The following is a 20608-nucleotide window of genomic DNA, read 5'->3' on the forward strand; positions in this document are numbered from 1 at the left end:
TACAATAAACAATGAATGTTGAGTTAGACAAATAGCCATTTTTTTATGGTTTAACAAGAATATTTTTTTAGTGAATTCTTCCTCTTGCACTCTTTCATTTAATGTTATTTCTAGGATCAAATCTCTAATTATTAATGGGTAGGGAACCTTGTTAGGATTCATGTTTTTTGGCTTATTTTTCTCTGTTAGAAGTTCTTCCCAAAACACACCCTGAGGCACTACACTAAATAACACATACTTCCATTGATTTATATTCCAGATGTGAGGAATATCTATTCCACAATTTGCATGCAGGGCTTCAATCTGGTTGCATCTCTTTTGAGCATGCCATTTGAACAAGGCAAAGCACAACAAGAATGGAATTCTGGTAAATAATTGAACACTCTGTCAATCTCAATAGTGAATCAAGGCCTTGTTAACTCTATTAGGAATTTTATACACCAGATCCAGCTATCAGTAACACCATTTGAGGGCATCAATGAGAGTAGTAAGGGGAAACAAACTCCTCCCTGGATTGCGATTCAAATCTACATAGCACTAAAAAACCAGACCTGAATCTTTTCTCTCCATGGAAGAGCAACCCAATGTGATGATAGTCACAAGATGCACAATTGGAGGTATTAACTACATGTTGGCCCTTGGGTTGCTTAGCAGAAATGCTGAATTGTAGCCACGACTCGATCCTTGGCATTGAAAAGCATCTTGTTGTGCACTTGTTGGATGGTGATGAACACTCAGACTAGAGTGTAGCCGACGCAGTGTGGACTGAGATTAACAAATATGGGCACATAGACCTCCTTGCCAATAACATTGGCGTTTAATGTGTCGAGCCCTTTTTCAAGTTTCCATTGGCTCTCCTCCAGTCCACTTTCGGGACTAAGGCCAACAACTATCAAAAGATCGAAATCAATTTTCTGTAGACCGCATTTTGTAGATATGAAACACCCCACTTTAGCTTTAAATTGAGACTCTAGTTTACTACCCAACCAGGCTCCAATGGGATTAAGTTTTCTCGGTTTGTTGTTTTATATTTTGGACTCTGTTGGGGTTAGCTGGGTTGGAAGTTTTATGCGTTCAATTTCAAACACGAGGAACTAGTGCCAGAAATTGCATCGTAACTAGAAGAATTACATAAATGAACAAACGAGCATTCATTTCAAGCTTGGTTTCCCAGTTAGTTTTGAGGTTTTTATCGATCGTAGAATTGACTTCTCAATAGTTGATGAATTGCGGCGGGGCTGATAAAGTTAGGGGTAGCAATTTTTATCTTTGTTGATTGTTTGCATCATATTAACACTAGATTGCATTAACAAGATTATAGCACCACTGGAACATGTGCTATAGCGTGAAAGGCACTGATATGTGAAGATACAAAACAAATCATTGTTCCCTCTCTTACCTAGATTGTAAAGCAAAATTGAACAAGAATAATATATCTCTGGTAAATAAACAGGTTTCCTGCTATAGATATTAGGTGAAATATACTATATTGATTAGAGTTGTAACAAGAGTGATTTTCATGATAATGATGCCAAACCTAGCCCATGTAGTAGTAGTGATAGAAGCTTTGGGAGGCCAACTATAGATGGGAATATTGAATGCTCAATTTCTAAGGGAAAATGGTTGCCTAATGCTGAGGGGAGGGTTGTAAACAATGCCTGATTTACTCTTGATAACCAGAGAAATAAGGGGTGCTCTACATGCAAAACTTGTTTTCTTGAAGATACCTCAATGGCTTCCAAAAAATATAATGTTGATCCCTAGCCAAGGACATGAATTGTACTAGGTTGCAATTCAAGTGCGTGTGTGCCATAACAATCCAACCAAATGCTTGGAGTAGTAATGACTCTAGGTCCCTTTTCCAAAGAGCTCCCAATAATCATTCCTTTAACATGAAAACAAATGAATGACCTTAAAGAGACATGGGTGCCCCATACTCAAGGTATGGTCCAATACTAATGAATACAAAAAGGGAATATCTTAACAAATAGCTTCACCTCCAGGCTTTTTGCTGCCAAGAAAAATACCCAGAATGGACCTTTTCCTATTGCAATGAGTCTCTTTACAAATTTCCATTCACTTCTTCGGGAAGAGCTAATCAAACATATTTAACAATCACAAATAATGGTTTCCCTTGGAATATGTGCAAGAAATTCAGAGACTGTCTACAAAAGACTATTACAGAATGAATCTAGAGTGAGGACAAGTGGCTATCATGAGTCATGGCTACTCAGAGATGGGTCTGTTGATGCTCAGTACTTTAATATTCTCCTTATTTATCCTAGAAATCTACAACCCTTTTTTTATTTATTGAGGGCATACGATTTTGTACAAGATTGGGCTGCTTGCAGAGGCTTAGCCTTACCCTACATCGTTGGATTTCTTGTCCTCTTATATAAACAGGGGAAGGAGAGGGACCTCTTATACATTGTTTTGACCATATTATCTTAGAGATGGGTAGCACATTGGACCTGCTCCTTCTCTTGACACTCTTCATCACCTTATCTCCATGTCCTGGAGTACTAGGTCTTAAAGTAGTGCACAATTATACTAGGGATAATATTTGATCTAAAGGAGGTAAGAAAACTTGTGATTGTGACAAACCCTAAAGGATCAGAAAGCATTGTTATTTTAACTCATGTGAGAGAAGACACTACATTAGAGGTGAGGAAACATCTTGAACACTTATGGAAGACCCCCCTAAAAAAAAGCCAAAGGGTGATGGTGTGTTACAAGTGGTATCAGAGCTCCTAGGTTCAATGCTCGGACCTAATGGGCTCTATTGAAAAATTGAGTATGATTACATTTCATTGGTGTTATGTTATCTTAGCCTCTATAGGGTTTTGTATGGAGAACATCATAGTGCACAGGAATGTGAATAAATTTTTGGATCTGTGTATATTTATAACAGTAGCTTGAGAGATATAGCTTTGATAAAAGTTTCTAAGCTTTGGGAAACTCCATTGTCCTTTGAAATATTATCACTTTGTTGGGGAATAGGTTTCTCAGTTATTCTGTGTATTATTTCATTCTTCAAAATCTAGGGAAGTAATCTTAGACCAACCTACATATGTCAGGGAAAATCTCCTCTTGGCTTGCAAAGCTACAAGAAAGAGCAGATGAATGACCCATAGTTACTATTCAACAATCCATCACTCCACTAACTTATGTAAACCTTGTAAACAACAAAGTTGAAGGAGTGTAGATCTTGCAGTTGTTCTGTATCCATTATGGTTATGTATGACAAAGTTAATCTAGGTGATCTCATCCCGTTTGACTGACTCATCATCCATCCGTTTGGTAGAATGTTGTGTGTGAGGATATACATGCATCACTAAAGATTGTTTTCCTCTGTTGCACAATGCGCAAGAAAGGTTCTGCTCCATTTTTCTTAAGTTTATGCTTCAACTCTATAGAAAAGTTTGGATTTCAAGGTACCATTTTCCTAGATCTTAATATGGGTGTACTAGAGTGGAGATTGGTCCATTTATCCACTAGAGTAGTAAGTTAGGTTATAGTTTCTATTGTTGTTGAAAACTTCTGGTAAACTGTGTATTTTAAAGTTTCTATTGTGTCAACTGAGCTTTAGAATTTAAAGTTCTTATGAAAGCTGCCCTGAAATCAACAGCCTTTTGGAAAGGGTCAAACTTATATTTATCTAAGATCTCAAAAAAAATAGAGGGAGTTGTTCCATCAAAGTCATGTGGCACTTTCATCCAATCCTAATTACATAGACGGTGATGGGAGGACTTTCCCTCGATAGGAGACTTGGTGTATGGCTTATGGCATAACCAACTATTGATTTCTCACTACTAAATCAACATCCCATTGGCAAGTAAACCTGTATAGGAATGCCCCTTTTTCCTTTCTCATTTTTAGTGGACTGTAAAGTAGTAGGGCACCATAACCTCCTGTCAAATTTTGGGCAAAGTATTACAACGAAGTTGGCATAATGGATATGTTTTATAGTAATAGTTGCATCTGATCTTTAAAAAAGTTGAATCAAATTGACAAACAAGACCATGGACAAAGAAAAGAAATCAACATAAATTTTGGGCCAATAAGTGTATATCTCTGTATTAATGAGTAGGAATAGGTGGCTGGACTCAGATTTTATTTTCTTTCGCATCCATAAATAGGGAGAACACTATTGATAGCACACTATCAAATTCAGAGAACTGTTTGGGCTAATAAGTAGTTGTGGCTCACATAGGACTTGCACCTGCCCATTCCACTTGCTCCACATTATCATGGGTCCACGGTAACATGCAGTAGCAAGCCTAACAGGGTTTGAAACTGGTCATCAACTATAGAAGAACCCGGATGAAATTTTTTAGCTATTGCATTTTCCGAAGGCAGGTAAGGAGGCAAAGAAAGTAAGGGTGGTTGAGCTTTGAAGGGTCCTTGACTTTAGCAACGTGTTAGTTTGCCTATAGATCAGAAGGCATTCTACTTTAGGATCCAATGCATCATATCCAACAGGTTATGTTCACTTGGTTACTGTGCTGTAGTGTTTTCTATGGATGGTTGAAGTGAATTAATTATGCACACTAGAGTAGGCACATTACTTTTGTAGGAATCTTATGGCTAATGCATACATACATGCTCAGATCCATTCTATCTTGAGTGAGGTGTTGTTGCAAACTTTGACATAGTCATATTTAGAATGTCTTTGAGTTTAGTTAGGCACTGGAATTCCATTTTTAGAAGTGTCGTTTCAGTTCTTTTTCAGCCTTTTGGGCATTGTTTCCATCTCTAGGAAAAGTGCATGGAAGAGAATGTAGTTAGATTTAGATTAGGGCACACTTTCCTAGGTAAGGAAGCACTCTATTATGGGTAATCTTCTCTTGCAAGTTGGGTGCACTCTTTCCAGGTATCTAGAGTTAGTGTTTTTGCATCTTGTAGAGAAGACGCACCACAACAATGATGGAATTTCCTTGTAAACCAGAGCCTTATTTATCTATAAAAGAATGACAGGGTGTTTCACTAGAGTAGTGAAACAGTGAGGGTTATGAAAAATTGCTTTAAAATTCTTTTTTGCAAGTAATGGAAAATTATGTGATTGAGTTCCTGCACATTTTGTTTGTTGTCCATTATTCCCAAAACAATATTTTACAGATTTAGTTCTCTACTGTGTTCTAATTTTTCGTATTATGTGGTGTCTATACCTTTGAATATACAAATCAGAATCTTGAGTTTATACAATCTACTATTTTGAGAACTGTATAGATGGTTTTCAGATTTGTAGCTCTATAGTTTGGTTCATAGAATTAAAATTTGTGTATTATATATTCAAATTTAATAAAATGGAGGGATGTGTATGAGAATTAACAGGGAAGTTGAGTTGTAATTTGAATTAGGAACAACAGTCTGGAATGGTTGTGCAGTAATTGTTTCCAAATGATTCAAAGACAATTGTGTTCACAACTCATGAATTTTACTTGCAGAAAATCCCAGTTGTGTTCTCATGATCCATTATATCTCTTATACATGTCCAAGTCACTTATCTAATTTTCTTTTTTATTGGAAACAAAACCAAATTATTGACCTTACAACCTGTGCTTTCAATAGATTTTGTAACGTGGATTATATTAACATTATAGTCAACAATTAAAGAACCAGCCATGCAAGTAAATAACATTATAGTATTATACATAACACCATTAGAAAAACTCTATAAATATCCATTCGGGGTACATGTATAGCAAGTTAGAAACTAATCAATTCGATAAAAATTGTTTGGTTAGAGCTAAATGGATCCATTTCCCAATTAGAGCATGACAGTTAGAATTTTGGAGTCAACTTGTAGGAAAGCATATATAGTACTATCGATGAGTATTCGAAGGCAAAATGCAATAGGAAGGGCTTAGTCCACTCCTTACAACCTTCCAAAATACTAAAGTGCTTAATTTTCAATTGCTAGATACTTACAGGATAATGTGGAACACTAGTAAAATGGGATACTGCAGGAAAATATAAGATAAGATAAGATAATTATATTTATGTCCAACTAATGACCACAAAGTAGGTCAAAGGGATTGTTGAGTACAATGATGTCCATACAATGCGGGAGAACCAAACAGTCTCCTATAAAAAATACAATGCATGAATTTAAAATGTACAATGGAGGAACATAAAAGATATAATGTATGGAATGCCCTGACGGAGAAGATCCAGGGGCTAATGGGTCTGAGGATCAGACCCATCTCTCCTAACATCCAAGGTTGACTGAAGAACACTGAAAAAAGCTCCACAAAGTTTGTTGGCCCGATGAAGGGCCAGTGGGAGGTGCAGACTGTCCACTAAATTGTTGTTTGGGGAAGTTCGCACACTACTGAGGTCTGGAGGACCTAGTCCGTCTCCCAGGGACTGGTCTGAGACGATTTTTTTGTTGAGATCTCATGTGGTGGGGTGAATTTGGATATGAAATGGTATCAAGCTTCTCGTTGTGCCCTTGTCTGAAGGTAGTACCCTGAAAAATGCGTGATCCTCTATGTGGGTTCTGGTATGATGGGAAGCTAAAGAATATGCGCTTAGAACTTGAGAGCCTATGATCCATACCAAAATGTGCAAAAAAGTGGACAAGTTTGCCATATTTTCTTACTTCTTGAGATGGTCTTATTTCTCTGCCTTCTATTCTTCTATTGGTCCCTTGATCCACAATATAAGAGTATATTTTATAGAATTTTATCTTGACTATTTTTTATTTATTGTATTTTTTAAGGGTGCAAGTTCCTTTTTGATATTGTATATTAATCCAATGGTGATAAAAAATACATGTGTCTACTACTCTTGTACTAGGGAAACTAAACAAGTCTTTTGGTCCAAGAGAACATAGCTTCCGAAATTTTGTTATAGCTGAACTTTGATTTATTTAATTTAGATGCTAAACTAAAATAAATAGCTTCCAAATTGTTCTCATAACCAGAGTTTGTTCTATCCATTATAACTATACTAGTTTAGATATCATTTATACTATGAAATAGAAGTATATCAAAAAAAGAAAATACTGTGCATGCCTAATCATATATTGTGACATCACTAGCATTCATTGGTTTATCCTCTTCTCGAGACTTTTAAGCCTCGATTAGCTACTTATTTTTTGAGTTGAGTGACCTTGTTGTCCAAATTCTACACCTGTAGCTGTATGGAATCTATAGACATCAAAATCTCTTGTTGCAGTTTGATCCTTTCAACTAGGACCTTACACATCATTATTTTTATTTGTCAGTATATGTCAACTGCTTACATGTATATGTTAAACATTGCCTCTGCTAGTTCCTATATATGGAATACAGTTCCAATGACCTTATCATCCTCTAAAAATATCTACGTTGGCCTCCTATATATGTTTATCTCCCTCTGATCTATTTGAGCACTGCTACCTTGACTTTGGTACAACTTATCATTATCAATCTATGTAATGCATGCCCAAACTTGAACCTGCTCAATTCCATCTGTCCTCGCCACTTAATGCCATTTATTAGGGATTGTGGTCATGCTTCATCTGTCCTGGGGTAGTCTAGATGGCACTCCATTTGGTGATAGTTTTATCTTGACTTTGAGATGATATTTGTCTAACGTTGTTCAGGTGGCATAGAACTTGCCTCATTGAATCATCAATTGTCTATGGATCTCATGCAATGGTTTCTCATTTTTGTCCAGTTGGGACATCTCAGCTTTTGACATAGAGCTGGAGCTGTTGGGACATCTCAATGTATGACTTAATGCTAGAGCTATTATGTTGAGGACTTGGAGGGTTCTTGTTATGGCCTTGGGAGGCCTCAGGTGCACCATTTCGATAATTAGTGTTTTGCTAAACCATGTAGGCAAAGACAATGAAAGGATGTCTGGATAATCTATTTCTTTGTCCTTTCATGATTGTTTTAAAATGGCTCTCCAGTATTCTTTTCTAATCTGAAGGAGTTTGGGTGATGTGATTAGATGGGCATTTGCAGTGAGCCTTCAGCATGAGAGATAAACCAAATCTAAGACTTGTGTTGTTGTTGTAATGGGGAATGAATTTTCCATGATTTCCTTCTCAGTGAAATGGTTGGCGCAAAATGTTCTTTTTTCAAGTGAGGTTCAGTAAGATCCTAGGGATCCATCTGGACTCAAACTTGGCACCCAAACTTGCCTTAAGGATATATATGCTAATGTTATCATAAAGAGTTGTAGATAGTGTGGTCCTTTGCTATCTGAAGTGTTGATTCATAATATTATTGCTGCCTATTGTCTCTTGTACCTCATCCGTGTCCCGCTTATAATATTTTTTCAATCTGGAGCCCTATTGGCTGGAGTTTCAAAATTCAAAGGATCACTCTACCCAACGTCGTGTCTTGAAAGTGATCTTTATACCTTCAGGACACACGGATCTGAGCATTGAAGATATTTACATTTTTGTACTTGAATTATTTGAATGTACTCATTTATTGTTGGTTCCACCTCACCTTTGAATATAACTGTCATAATATCACCTATAGCAATATGGAGCTTCCTTTTCTAGTCCTCTCTGCCTGTTTGGTAGTTAGTTTCTGATTCTAGGAGTCCTTTCCCTTAGATTGAATATCCATATTTCTTAACCAATTTTCTGATTACCTAACAAATTATCCTGCTTCATTTTGATCTCAACAAACTCATATGAGCCCATTAGAATTTCTGAGGATGTAGAGTGCAAATGCACTGATTAGAGAAGAAAGTGTAGAAGATATTTCTTGAAACATGGGACAGTTAATTGCAGAAGAAGAGAAGGAAATGGGAGGTGTAATATGACAGCCATATTGTGATTGCATTCGTGTAGCAGGAAGGGCATTACTCTTCCTCTGCATTGTACTATCAAAATGAACTTTTACTATTGTCCAAATATCATCAAACTATTGGCTTGCATCAGCAATCCTAAATCCAAATATTGATGGTGCTCTTTTTGACAGGAACATATGCAAATGTTTCATTATGTAGTGGAGCTTTTGTCTATGCAAGGGCTCAGTTTGTTGTTTTTTTTAGCTTGCGAGCTTCAAAGGCCCTTTTCCCTGGAATGATCAATTCAATATTCACTGTTCAGGGTGCCCATGGCCTTTTTTGATACCACGCCTATGGGAAGAGTTCTAATCCGGGTGGGAAAATATTCCCCTGGATGTTTATGTTCAACCAATTTCAAATTTACGGCTTGAAACATTTTACTTGATTTTAACCAAAAGCATTATTGTTTTTGTAGGCATATTCAGAGATGTGTTTGATAGATGTAGGCACACAACCAACTATAGAAAATTCAGACAAAAGCACCTTTCTAGCACACATGGCAATCAAATGTCTAATTGAAATGCTTGTTAAGGCACTGAATGAAGTACGCGCTCTTGATTATTCAAAAATGCCTATTGAAAATAAGAGATTGAAAATGGATTGCATCTCTACTGTGGTAAAACTTAGTTATGAAGACTACCTACAACAAGACTTTTACAAGGCTAAAAACAAAGAAATGTGTAGTCTAGATTTAATGACGAAAATTGCCCAAATGAAAGATGGTTGAAGGCTTACAAACGAAAATATTTACTTTGTCAAATTTATGTCAACCGAAGAAAACCTTGAAGTATCTTTATCAAAGGGTGGTCTTGAATTTCCATGGTGTGATGGGCTAGACCTGTTTGTTATTATTTTGGAGCTGACCTTTTTGTCATTATTCTACAGCCAACTTCTTTGGTCATTATGTGGGGCTGACCTATGCATACTTAGAATAATACATATTTATATATACTGGTGGAAGCTGCCATAGGTATTATTCTTTGAATGAGTACAATGATGTTCCTATTGTAGATTTCTAACAGGTTGGTTGCAGTGCCTAGAATAGTTTTGTCTTATCTCCAGTGAATTAACCTATGCATGGTGTGATATTTCTAGCAAAGGGTGGATCATGCATTTAATGAAATAAAAATAAATGCTTAGTTAGGTGTGGAGTTGTTGTTTTAGTACTTAGGAGGTGCAGGGCAGGATATATGTAGGGATATACATGTACCCAAACACAACATTCAACTATAAATAGCGGGATGTGGTTACCTTGTTTGGAAAGAGGAACAACCCATAACTAATCAGTAACATTTGGTGAAGTAATCATGAAACTTAACAAGCAATGAAAACACTATATTGAGGATGACTTATGCAAGATGTTGCGAGATGATGTTGCATTACAACTCATTTTTCTAGAGCCATGCATGTGTTTTCAGTTAAATTTCTAATTCACGTGGGGAGGAAGGTGTATCTTCTACTCATTAACATATATGTACATGCATTATATGAACAAGCAATTTTCTGGGCAGTCTAAGTGGTAGTAAATCATGTGTTTTGGGGCAACATGAAATTGTAAATACACAACTCTCATTTGGGATTAATCCTTATGTCATTACCTTTCATTCTTAATAAAGTATTTTACCTGATGGCACCTGTCAAGTGTTTCACTCTCTTGTACTTGTGTTTATTTCTGTCTATCTTTGTTGTTCTTGGGCTCACTCTCTCTTTAAGGATGCATCCATCTTGGCAATTTCTCTTCAAGAGTTGTGCTGCCCAAGTGCTAGTGTATGTTCCTCTTTATTATGGAATTTGGATTTTGTGTTGGTTCTGATCTATTATTTTTCTATCTCTTGTGAATATCAACAAATTTTCTTTGATCTAATTTCAGTATTTAACATTTTTATGTAGAATTTTACATCTTTAATTCCTCGTGTGCGTAATTTTTATTTATTTATTTTCCAGGTAATACAATTTAGGTAAAACCTTGAGGCACTTACCCTCATTCCAAGGATATACATACATACATACGTACACACACACACACACACACATATATATTCTTGGTAATATATCCTAGGCAAAACCTGGGGGCACTTACCCTCATTCCTAACATGGTCGGCAGGGTAATCCCTATGTTTCTTAGAAACCAAAGCCAGGTCAACAACAAGGCTCAAAGTTGTTACAACAATACATATTATGAACTCAACAGGTCACTTACGGAATAAAAAGTGGGGGAATGATAATTTTCCATCGCAACAACTTGGGCTAGACTCAATTGAAAATTAGTAATATGAGAGAGAGAGAGCCCTCTTCGCCCTTGGAAACTAGGAGTAACTACTAGATGTGTCCAAAAGTTTTCAACCCAGCTCCCCATCATCAGAACTTGGTGTAACATAGGGATCATTTACGTCATGCTTAACAAGGCTTGTTGTTGGATGCCACTTGCAATTTTTGTTATCTGAAATTTGTTTAATTTAACTTGCATCAGGAAAAAATATTGGTTGTCAATGCCATTTAACATTAGTTAAGGAAAGAATTCTAATTTCATTCCCGCATTATTTGAATGTTTTTTTTCTTACTCTATTTCTTATGATGAAGTGCTCTATTGTGAAGCTTGATATTTATTTTAACAATTCGTGCTTTGACCTTGACATTTATGGAAATTACAGGGGTGAGAGATCTCTGTGTGGACTACTTTCACTTGTACAACCACCTCAGGAAATTGATATAATAGGAAATAGAATGGTGTCTAGAAGCTGGCGAAATTATGAGGAAGAAGAATACTTATGGGAAGATATGAGCCCAAGATTGGAAAATCATGGAAGAGGAAGTGATAACTCAAGGAAAGATGATTTTTTTCCTGGTGACCCAAAGAAGTGGTCAAGCTTAGAGAGAGAGACTCCTAACAGTGATTGGCGTATGCATGAACCGTTGTCTCATGTGGATAGACATATTATGAGTGAGAAGGAGAGACAACCTCCTAGAAGGGTATGCTTCCTTTCTCCCTGCTCTCTTTTTTGATCTAATTAGTTTGATGACAAATTATTACCCATTTTCTTTTTTCATTGTTGCTTTTTTAGTGTTTTCCTTAACATGTAAAGATAAAGGATTTATGATAATGATATTTTTCTTAATGTAGGAGTCTAAAGAGAACCATCCATCTTCTCTTCTGTAATCAGGGATTTTGTCTTGAAATATCAGAGATACTTCCACTGAGACATCATCTTTGCTGCAAAGTAGTCAAGATCCATTAGAACATCGACCTGTAATGGGTCAGCCTCCTCACCAGTCACATCAAAATAATAGCCCAACTTCACAATCAAGGTTGAGAATACTTCAAGTTTTTGTTCCTGGGGACAACAATTCAAGTTCGATCTGCATTGAATCGATAACCATTCTTTGTTGTCAGAAACTAGAGTTTTTCAAATTAATCAGGAAGTAGTTTAGCTTCCATTGGGTATGGATAATGCTGGTCCTATTTCCCCATTCCTACTTCAGGACGAAATATGTTGAAATCTTGGCAGACTAAGGAATCAAAACCAGATTGCATGATCATAGCTTTGGTAAGGCCTTGCGCAGGAGGGAATTTTTTTTAATGAATCATAATTTTCTTGAAATTGTAAAAGTTTAGCTTATCTTTCTGTTTCTCAAAGTGTGAAGTATTGATATTCTGCAAGGATTTTGTAATTTTCATTAATATTTTAAAGATTCTGTCTTTTTTATAGAAAAGTGCAGGCAAAATAATTTGATACTATAGAAATTTGGGCCAATATTTGTTTTGAAATGGCTAATTTTTTGGGATGAATTTGTAAAAGCTAGCCAAATGGTGAATATTAACCCCTAAAATTTTCTCAAGGAAGTCAATCCAATAAGGTCATGATTAACCCTTTCTAATGGAGGGTCAATCTTTAAGTCAGTTAAGGACCTGGTTGTGTTAGTGTTATTGAGTTGAGTTGGTCCTTTCAAGCAGGTGGTAAGGTCTTAACTCCGTCTTACTAGGGGTTTGGTTGTTTATTTCAGATGGCTTTGAAGATCCTAACCCGATGTTACTAGGTTGAACCCTTTGCCGCAGTATCTCAAGCAGTGAATACCTTTTTAGGACCTTATTAGTTCAATGTGAAGAGGAAGTAAAACTTAAGGTTTTAGGAGAAGTGAGGGTGTATCTTCTACAGTCACTTTCTCGACCTTTCCTGATTTGGGAGATGAGTCTTTTGACTCTCCCTTTATCTACCATAGATGCGTAGGTTTTTTAAAAGAAGGAAAGATCATCGGGCTAACTTAGAAATACTTTGAGCCTGAAATTTTAGTAGAAGAACATGCCCATATCCTAGGTTAGAAATACCCCAGGAAGCACACTTCTTGGGGTTCAACTAGTTGAAATACTGGCCCAAGTTTTGAAAGTGTCATGGCTCACCAATCTAGGCAGTTTCCTTCTAAGATTGGTTCATTGTTCATAAGTGGTCAAAATCCTTTTTATAAGTGCACAAATTCCATGTTGTAGTATGGATTCCTGTGCAGGGTTGTTGAATAGTCATGATGAGGGTGTATCTGAGGAGAATGAGGGTGCAATTCACTAAGTTGTATGGCATATTGCACTGCAGTTATGTAGGAGAAAGATTGAGAGGGCACATGCATGCCTCCAGCATGCATGCATCAGTCTCATCCACTTCCAGTTTTATAATTACTTCCAGTTTATATAATTACTGTGCCAGATTTAGCATTCCAATTTTATAATAAATGTTTTTCTTCTTTTTGGAGTTTTACTTCCAGATTTAGAAATATGTTTTTCAATGAGATTTTTTTTTTGAAAGTTAGCTCAAGCACATGAGCTAGAGAAACTTCCAGTTAAAGGAGGGCACACTTCCCTAGATAGAATTAGGTTGGGGTTTTAATTTTGGTGCCGAAAGGAATGGGCTACTTTTGTCTCCTCATCTAGCCTTCCTCCTATATAAAGAAGGCGGGGTGGAGGTGAATATTTTTGCAAATTTTGTGAGTGTGAGATTGAGTTATGTGCTAGTGACTAGCAGGGTATTTTTTGAGCTTTATTAGTGTACTGGTTTTCTAGATTTAATGAAAGGTAGGTTGCAGGTTGGTCTTATATTTTTAGTATGATGTGTTAGGAGTTTAGTGTATTCAAAATTGATAGTTTTGATGGTCTGAAATTTTTCTGCTTTAGCTGTTATGTTTTTCAAAGTGAAAAATGTCCCTGCCATTCTCTAAATTTTGTTTTTCATGGTATTAGAAAATCTCTAAGTCAGCAGGTATAAAAATTCCATTAGGAATGGTACCAAAAATTGGGCAAATTTTGGATCTTCCCTTGGCTCTGATACCCTGAGCTTTGAATTCTTGTCACCTGTGACACCATCATCAAACAATGTTTCATTCTCACAAAGGAAACAATCACAAAGACTTGCTTCTCTATCTCCTATCACCACATGCCAATTTCTTAGTGAATCATAATTTTCTCGTAAGTGTATAAAGTTTAGCTTATCTTTATGTTTCTAAAAGTGTGAAGTATTGATATTTGGCAAGGATTTTGTAATTTTCATTAATATTTTAAAGATTCTATCTATTTTATAGAAAAATGTTGGCAAAATAATTTGATATTATAGACATTTGGGCCAATATTTGTTTTGAATTGGAAGAATTTTTTGGATGAATTTGTAAAAGCTAGCCAAATGGTGAATATTAACCCCTGAAATATTCTCAGGGAAGTCAATCCAATAAGGTCATGATTACCCTTTCTAATGGGGTGTCAATCTTTGAGTCAGTTAAGGCCTTGGTTGTGCCAGTCTTATTGAGTTGAGTTGATCCTTTCAAGCAGGTGGTAAGGTCTTAACTTCGTCTTACTAGGGGTTGGTTGTTTATTTCAGATGGATTTGAAGATCCTAACCCGATGTTACTGGGTTGAACCCTTTGCAGCAGTAGCTCAAGCAGTGAAGACCTTTTTAGGACCATATTAGTTCGATGTGAAGAGGAAGTAAAACTTAAGGTTTTAGGAGAAGTGAGGGTGTATCGTCTGCAGTCCTTTTCTCGACCTTTCCTGATATGGGAGATGAGTCTTTTGACTCTCCCTTTATCTACCATAGATGCGTAGATTTTTGAAAGAAGGAAAGATCATGACTGACTTAGAAATACATTGAGCTTGAAATTTCAGTAGAAGAATATTCCCCTAGATTAGAAATAATACTTTGAACCTGAAATTTCACTAGAAGAACATGCCTATATCCTAGGTTAGAAATACCCCAGGAAGCACACTTCTTGGGGTTCAACTAGTTGAAATACTGGCCCAAATTTTGAAAGTGTCATGGGCCACCAAACTAGGCAGTTTCCTTCTAAGATTGGATTGTTCATAAGCGTCAAAATCCTTTTTATAAGTGCACAAATTCCGTGTTGTAGTATGGATTCCTATTCAATGTTGTTGTACAATCATGATGAGGGTGTAAATGAGGAGAATGAGGGTGCAATTCACTAAGTTTTCTTGCATAATGCGTTGTAGATATGTAGGAGAAAGATTGAGAGGGCACATGCATGCCTCCGGCATGCATGCATTAGTCTCATCCACTTCTAGTTTTATAATTACTGTGCCAAACTTAGCATTCCAATTTTATAAGAGATGCTTTTATTCTTTTGGAGTTTGACTTCCAAATTTAGAAATAGGCCTTTCAATGAGCTTTTTTTAAAAGTTAGCTCAAGCGTATGAGCTAGAGAAACTTCTAGTTAAAGGAGGCACACTTCCCTAGATAGAATTAGGTTGGGTTTTACTTTTTGAGCCCACAGGGATGGGCTACTTTTGTCTCCTCGTCTAGCCTTCCTTATGTGTAAAGAAGGTGGAGTGGAGGTGAATATTTTTGCAAATTTTGTGAGTGTGAGATTGAATTATGTGCTAGTGAATAGCAAGGTATTTTTGAGCTTTAGTAGTGTATTGGTTTTCTAGATTTAATGAATGGTAGGTTGCACGTTTGAGAGTTCAACTTTGTACTTTCTGTCCTATTTTTGAGTATGATGTGTTAGGAGTTTAATGTATTCAAAATTGATAGTTTTGATAGTCTGAAGGTTTTTCTGTCATAGTCACTTACCTCAGAGGATTTGTTTTAACATCCATAGGGGTTTGAACATCAGTCTTCTCACTTTGAATATTTTTTGAGACCTTTTTCAGCCTCTAGGACATCATTTCATTTCCATATTTCATTACTTTCCAACTTTGATCATTGCAGGCGTTTTTCAACAATATTTTTGAGGATTTATACATATGATTTTGGCATTGGATCTGATATACCAACCCTGTTTTATTGGCAGAAATTGACCAAACTTTTAGAAGGCTTTCTATCGTAATTTTAAGGCAAACAATTGTCAGGTTTTGAAGTTGGGTTTACATTGTAATTTCTTAGAGGAAACTACACTATTTTTTTACACTTACTGTGAGCCTAAAGACCCATTATTTTACCTATTGTGAGAGGCCTCTAAGGTCTGAGGTCACTTGATTATTTGCAAAAATATTCTAAAGTATTTCAAGCCTTGAAAACTTAACATTTAATTAAAATTTAACTCAAGTCTGAGTTCATCTCTGGAGTTGGTAGCAGGTTCTCTCCTGGGTGTCTCTAGCTTGTTTCATCCCTGGCTGTGAGAGTCTCTAGATCACTGATATAAAGATATTTTGCAAAGATCTAATATCTGTTTTGTAGGAATAATAATCATTGACATTTTGAGCATCTTGTAAGGCTGATATTCAACATATTTAACAAAAGAAAGTTGCACTAGAATGATCTCTGCTATGAATGTCATCACTTTGTTGAAAGATAAAAAGCAGTTGAGGTCACATCCTTGGAGAAATTCTGAGCTATATTAAAGAGGATACAATATACCTGCTGACCTAAACACAATTTTCTTTGAGGGAATCTTTATTATCCAGTGTGAATTTATTTAGCTACTAATCTTTGGTTGTTGTAGGAAGTTCTTCACTGGTTTCAAGCCATCACTCTTGTAGAGATTCATTACTCATTCTTGAGCTGGGATTTCAGATTTTCAAAGGCTCTTGTCTCCTAAACAGTGAGCAAGCTTGGTTGTCAAATCATCTCTATTTGGAGAGTGTGAGCTAAGGAGGATCTGATCTACTCTTTTGAAGTGTTTTTCAAACTGTAATCATAGGTGGACCTATTTGATTCTTGAGGAGACCTTTGTAAAGATACCTCTTATTGTAAAGCTCATTGGGAGAAGAAGAGCATTTCGGTCTGTCAAAAGGATTCTTTTTCTTTGTAATTCTCATTAATAAAAAGTAATTTTTTCATCTTGGGGAGCTTGGTGTTGAACAAAAGTGTAACTAGGTTCCATATTTGTAAATGTAATTTTGATCTTTGTACTTGACAAGAAAAAGAAAGATTATTTTTGTATATTATTCGAACGAGTTTCTTCCTCATTCATATGTCTAGGAAAGTCAAAGGATCAAAGTCATGTTAAATATCTCTTCTTGAGCATGAATATGGGTCAACCTAGTGTCAAGTAGCCCTCCAAGACAAGCACTGTCCTCCAGTGAAGAAGACTACAAGCAAAACGATGAAGAGAACAATTAAGTCGGCTCAAAATGAATATTATCATGAAGTCAACTCACATATGGAGACACATCTCTTTGGTGGACTTGTCAGCTCAAATACAGGGGAAAACCACCATATATACCCAGTCAGGGTCTGCACAAAAAAGAGAAGACATAATTTTAGATTCCTCTATAACTTCGGAGGTGCAGGAAGGTACAATCTCGTGATGATTACAGTCAAGAATCTTAGACAGGTCTACAATATCATATGGTTACAAGAAGGTACAGAATCTCGGTGATAAGTACAGTGATCTCATTGCAATCTTGGCCTAGTTACAGGGTCATTGTAATACAATCTTGGTATAGTTGCAGTTGACCTCGGTGCAAGGAGAACATGGCTAAAATCTCAGTGAAAATCATAGTACAGAAAAAGATGCAATCATAATCTCGGCATTACTGATAGAGAAAGGATCTCAATGTATTATATATATCCTAGACACAGCATGTCCTCAACATTTCTGTGAGCATGATAACAGTCATGATCCTAACAAAGATGAAGGTTTTGGTATAGCTATATATATACCTCTAAGTGGAGATCTCATTGATGTTATAATATTCTCGGTGAAGGAAAAGCAGTGGCACATCAAGTTCTCAATGAAGGTGTAGCATTGGCACAATAATGATGAAGGTCTAAATGAAGAAGCAGTCATGGTGCATCAGTGATCTAGATAAAGGAGCAGTCATGGTATAGTAATGATGATGATGATCTCATCAGTGACAAGGAAGAGGATTGGTGTATTGGTCTTGGAGTGGCCTAGTAGGTCCAGGGCCATCTTCTTGGTATTTGTCAAGTGGAATCTCAATAAGAAGAATTTTTTGCCGGTTTTCCTCTCCAAGAGGGAGAGGTTTTGGCCCTGGCATAATGCCAACATATTGTGTTCTTGTTTCTTTGTTTTGATAGCTATTAGATGAACTAAAGAAGATACACTCTAATAATAATAAGTGAATATTGGAATAAGAATAAAATTGAAAACACCTCACAAATAGTTATCATGCTAAGAAGAATCACACACTCTCTCCATCTTAAATTTTGAGTTTAGTCTAGATCCCTCAAACTATTTTCTGCTAGTTTAGTGTATTCAAAATTGATAGTTTTGATAGTGATGATATTTTTCTTGTAAATTTTGACGACAAAGTCTAGCAATACCATATATATGATTTTCTTTTTCTCATTTTCTTCTAAAGTGTGCTTAGATCATGAAGAAACTGGTTGTCCATGGGAATGAATATGTTTATGGGAATGAAGATTTCTGGTTAGGAATCTTGTCTTTCATGAACTATTTTGGCTTTTACAAATGCATTTCTTCTTTCTTTCTGTATATTATGCCTTCAAATGTACTTGACGTTACATAACATGTCTAACAACATATGATGTTATTGGTAAGAGTCATCATTAACATGGAGGATTCGAGTTAGGATTTATTTTTCTTTGGAATTGACATCAACTTTTCAAGAAACATGACATCCTCCATAGATCCTTCATTTCCATCAACAATGTGGCTAGCACCATTTTTTATTACATGTGGACATACATGTTCTAACATTTTGGTTGCTTCAACAACATAAACTTTCCTTGCACCAGCTTGTGCATACTAGATTACCAAATTACCACTTCCTACGCCTATATCCAAAACAATCTTGCCTTCAAAGTGGTGCTTGTTCTCAAATATAGTTGTTTAATAAGCATACATCCTCACATGTCACATTTGAGAAAAGAGTTGTAGGGAATCTCCACAATTCCCTCACTGCCCATGTCTTTCCTCGTACCAAATCACTAACATTCGTGCATAGCCTTTACTAAATAGCAGAGCTTTTTTCTCTTAGAACATCTCATAATTATAATTAACAATTGCCTCAATATGTTGTTTATCAACAAAATTTTCCTCATGAGAAGGTGTCTCATCTCGAGGAGAAATTTTCTCATCAATAGGCCATTTTGAGGGAATTTATAAAGAAGATAATAGAATAAATTTTAGAGAGAGTTAAATATGACTTCATATTTTCCCAGTTTTGTAGGTGAGGTGGGTAATAAGGCATGATAGATCCAATATCAAAGGAATAATTACAAACAATTATACATTGTTTCCAAAAGGATAAGAACCTTTAGCCACTTAACAGGACAATATAATTCTTTTAGGGGTTCTATGACTTCCTTCAGACATACCAAATAAGAATTGTTGACAAATTAAAATACATAGGCATGATTTGGGAGCTTTCAATTCAACACTTCAGGATTTAATTGTTAGCCTCACTCTCATGTGATGAAAACAATTATAAGTCCAAAACAATTAATTTAATTAAAATCAAAAAAGTTGGATTTAATTCTACATTTCTAGATTGAGTTTGTTTCTCATGGTTAGGAGTCAGTTTAGGCCTAGTTGGTTGAGAGATTCTCTCCAACTAGTTAGGCTCCTAGATTAGTGTTTGGTTGAGATATTTTCTCAACCATAGTGTCCAAGATAGACATACTATCTTGAGACAAACTTCCTCATGTATTTATTTGTACTATTATCATTATTTGTACATTGCATTATGAGAGGAATACAGTAAGGCTGAGGCCTTTTCCACCATTTCTATTTCTCTGGTATTTTTTCATGTCTGTTAATTTTGTTTAATATTCTACATGTGGTATTAGAGCTAAAAAGATCTACGGAGCATGCAACCTATTGTGTGAATTCCTTTTGCGGGTGGGAGGAATGCTAGAGCACGGAGGTGTATGCAAACTCTGTGTATGAACAAGGCAGCATGTGAGTGAGGATATTGTAGCATGATGTGGCCAGTTCAATACGCTGTTGCATGGACACATTGTGCATGGAGCTTGGAGTCGTGTGCAATTACTAGTGGAAAAACGCTAGAGGAAATAAAACGAACAATTTAATGATTGCATAGGAAATGGTGTGTGAATTTCGCGGTTGTGTTTCTTAACATGGGAATTATCCTGACCTTCCAGCATCCAATTCAACGAATGGATACTTGGACCTATTCTTGAAGATCTGAGGTACACCGGTCAAGTTTGAAGATGCTTGTAGCGCACAGACCTTGTAGCGATATGCAAGAAGCAAATCCCAAGGGAGACAGTTACATTGATATGCAAGAATTTAAAAATCGCAGAAAATGATGAAGACATGTTGGTTGTAAGGGAGGACGTGCCTGATCCTTTCGAAGAATTCCCAGTAAACAGTCAAGAGGCGGCGCTTTCAGTGAAGAATTCATGTGCCGCATAGCTTTTGATCAAAT

At 36.2% G+C, this 20608-nt stretch overlaps 1 protein-coding gene across 3 annotated transcripts; it reads left to right on the forward strand.

Annotated features, from left to right (window-relative positions):
- Positions 1 to 237: 237 nt before the first annotated feature.
- Positions 238 to 17237, forward strand: LOC149214693 (uncharacterized). 3 transcript variants are annotated; one of them, XM_089392376.1, is made up of 3 exons: positions 238 to 367; positions 11451 to 11769; positions 16732 to 17237. In XM_089392376.1, the coding sequence occupies exons 1-3, from the start codon at positions 357 to 359 to the stop codon at positions 16825 to 16827; spliced, it is 426 nt and encodes a 141-aa protein (XP_089248502.1). In that variant the 5' UTR covers positions 238 to 356; the 3' UTR covers positions 16828 to 17237. The 3 variants fall into 3 exon arrangements, with proteins under 3 accessions (XP_089248502.1, XP_089248504.1, XP_089248503.1); XM_089392378.1 differs by lacking the exon at positions 16732 to 17237 and adding an exon at positions 11921 to 13013; XM_089392377.1 differs by lacking the exon at positions 16732 to 17237 and adding an exon at positions 11961 to 13013.
- Positions 17238 to 20608: the final 3371 nt, after the last annotated feature.

Source organism: Pinus tabuliformis, chromosome 1_1 (assembly GCF_031772625.1).
Source record: "Pinus tabuliformis cultivar Carrire ecotype Pingquan chromosome 1_1, CPIR1, whole genome shotgun sequence".
Taxonomy (NCBI): domain Eukaryota; kingdom Viridiplantae; phylum Streptophyta; class Pinopsida; order Pinales; family Pinaceae; genus Pinus; species Pinus tabuliformis.

Bases quoted from the DNA above. Each gene is read 5' to 3' on its own strand.
- LOC149214693 (XM_089392376.1), top strand. The intron at 11,770-16,731 runs GTATGCTTCCTT...TGGTTGTTGTAG, and splicing joins AGAGACAACCTCCTAGAAGG to GAAGTTCTTCACTGGTTTCA.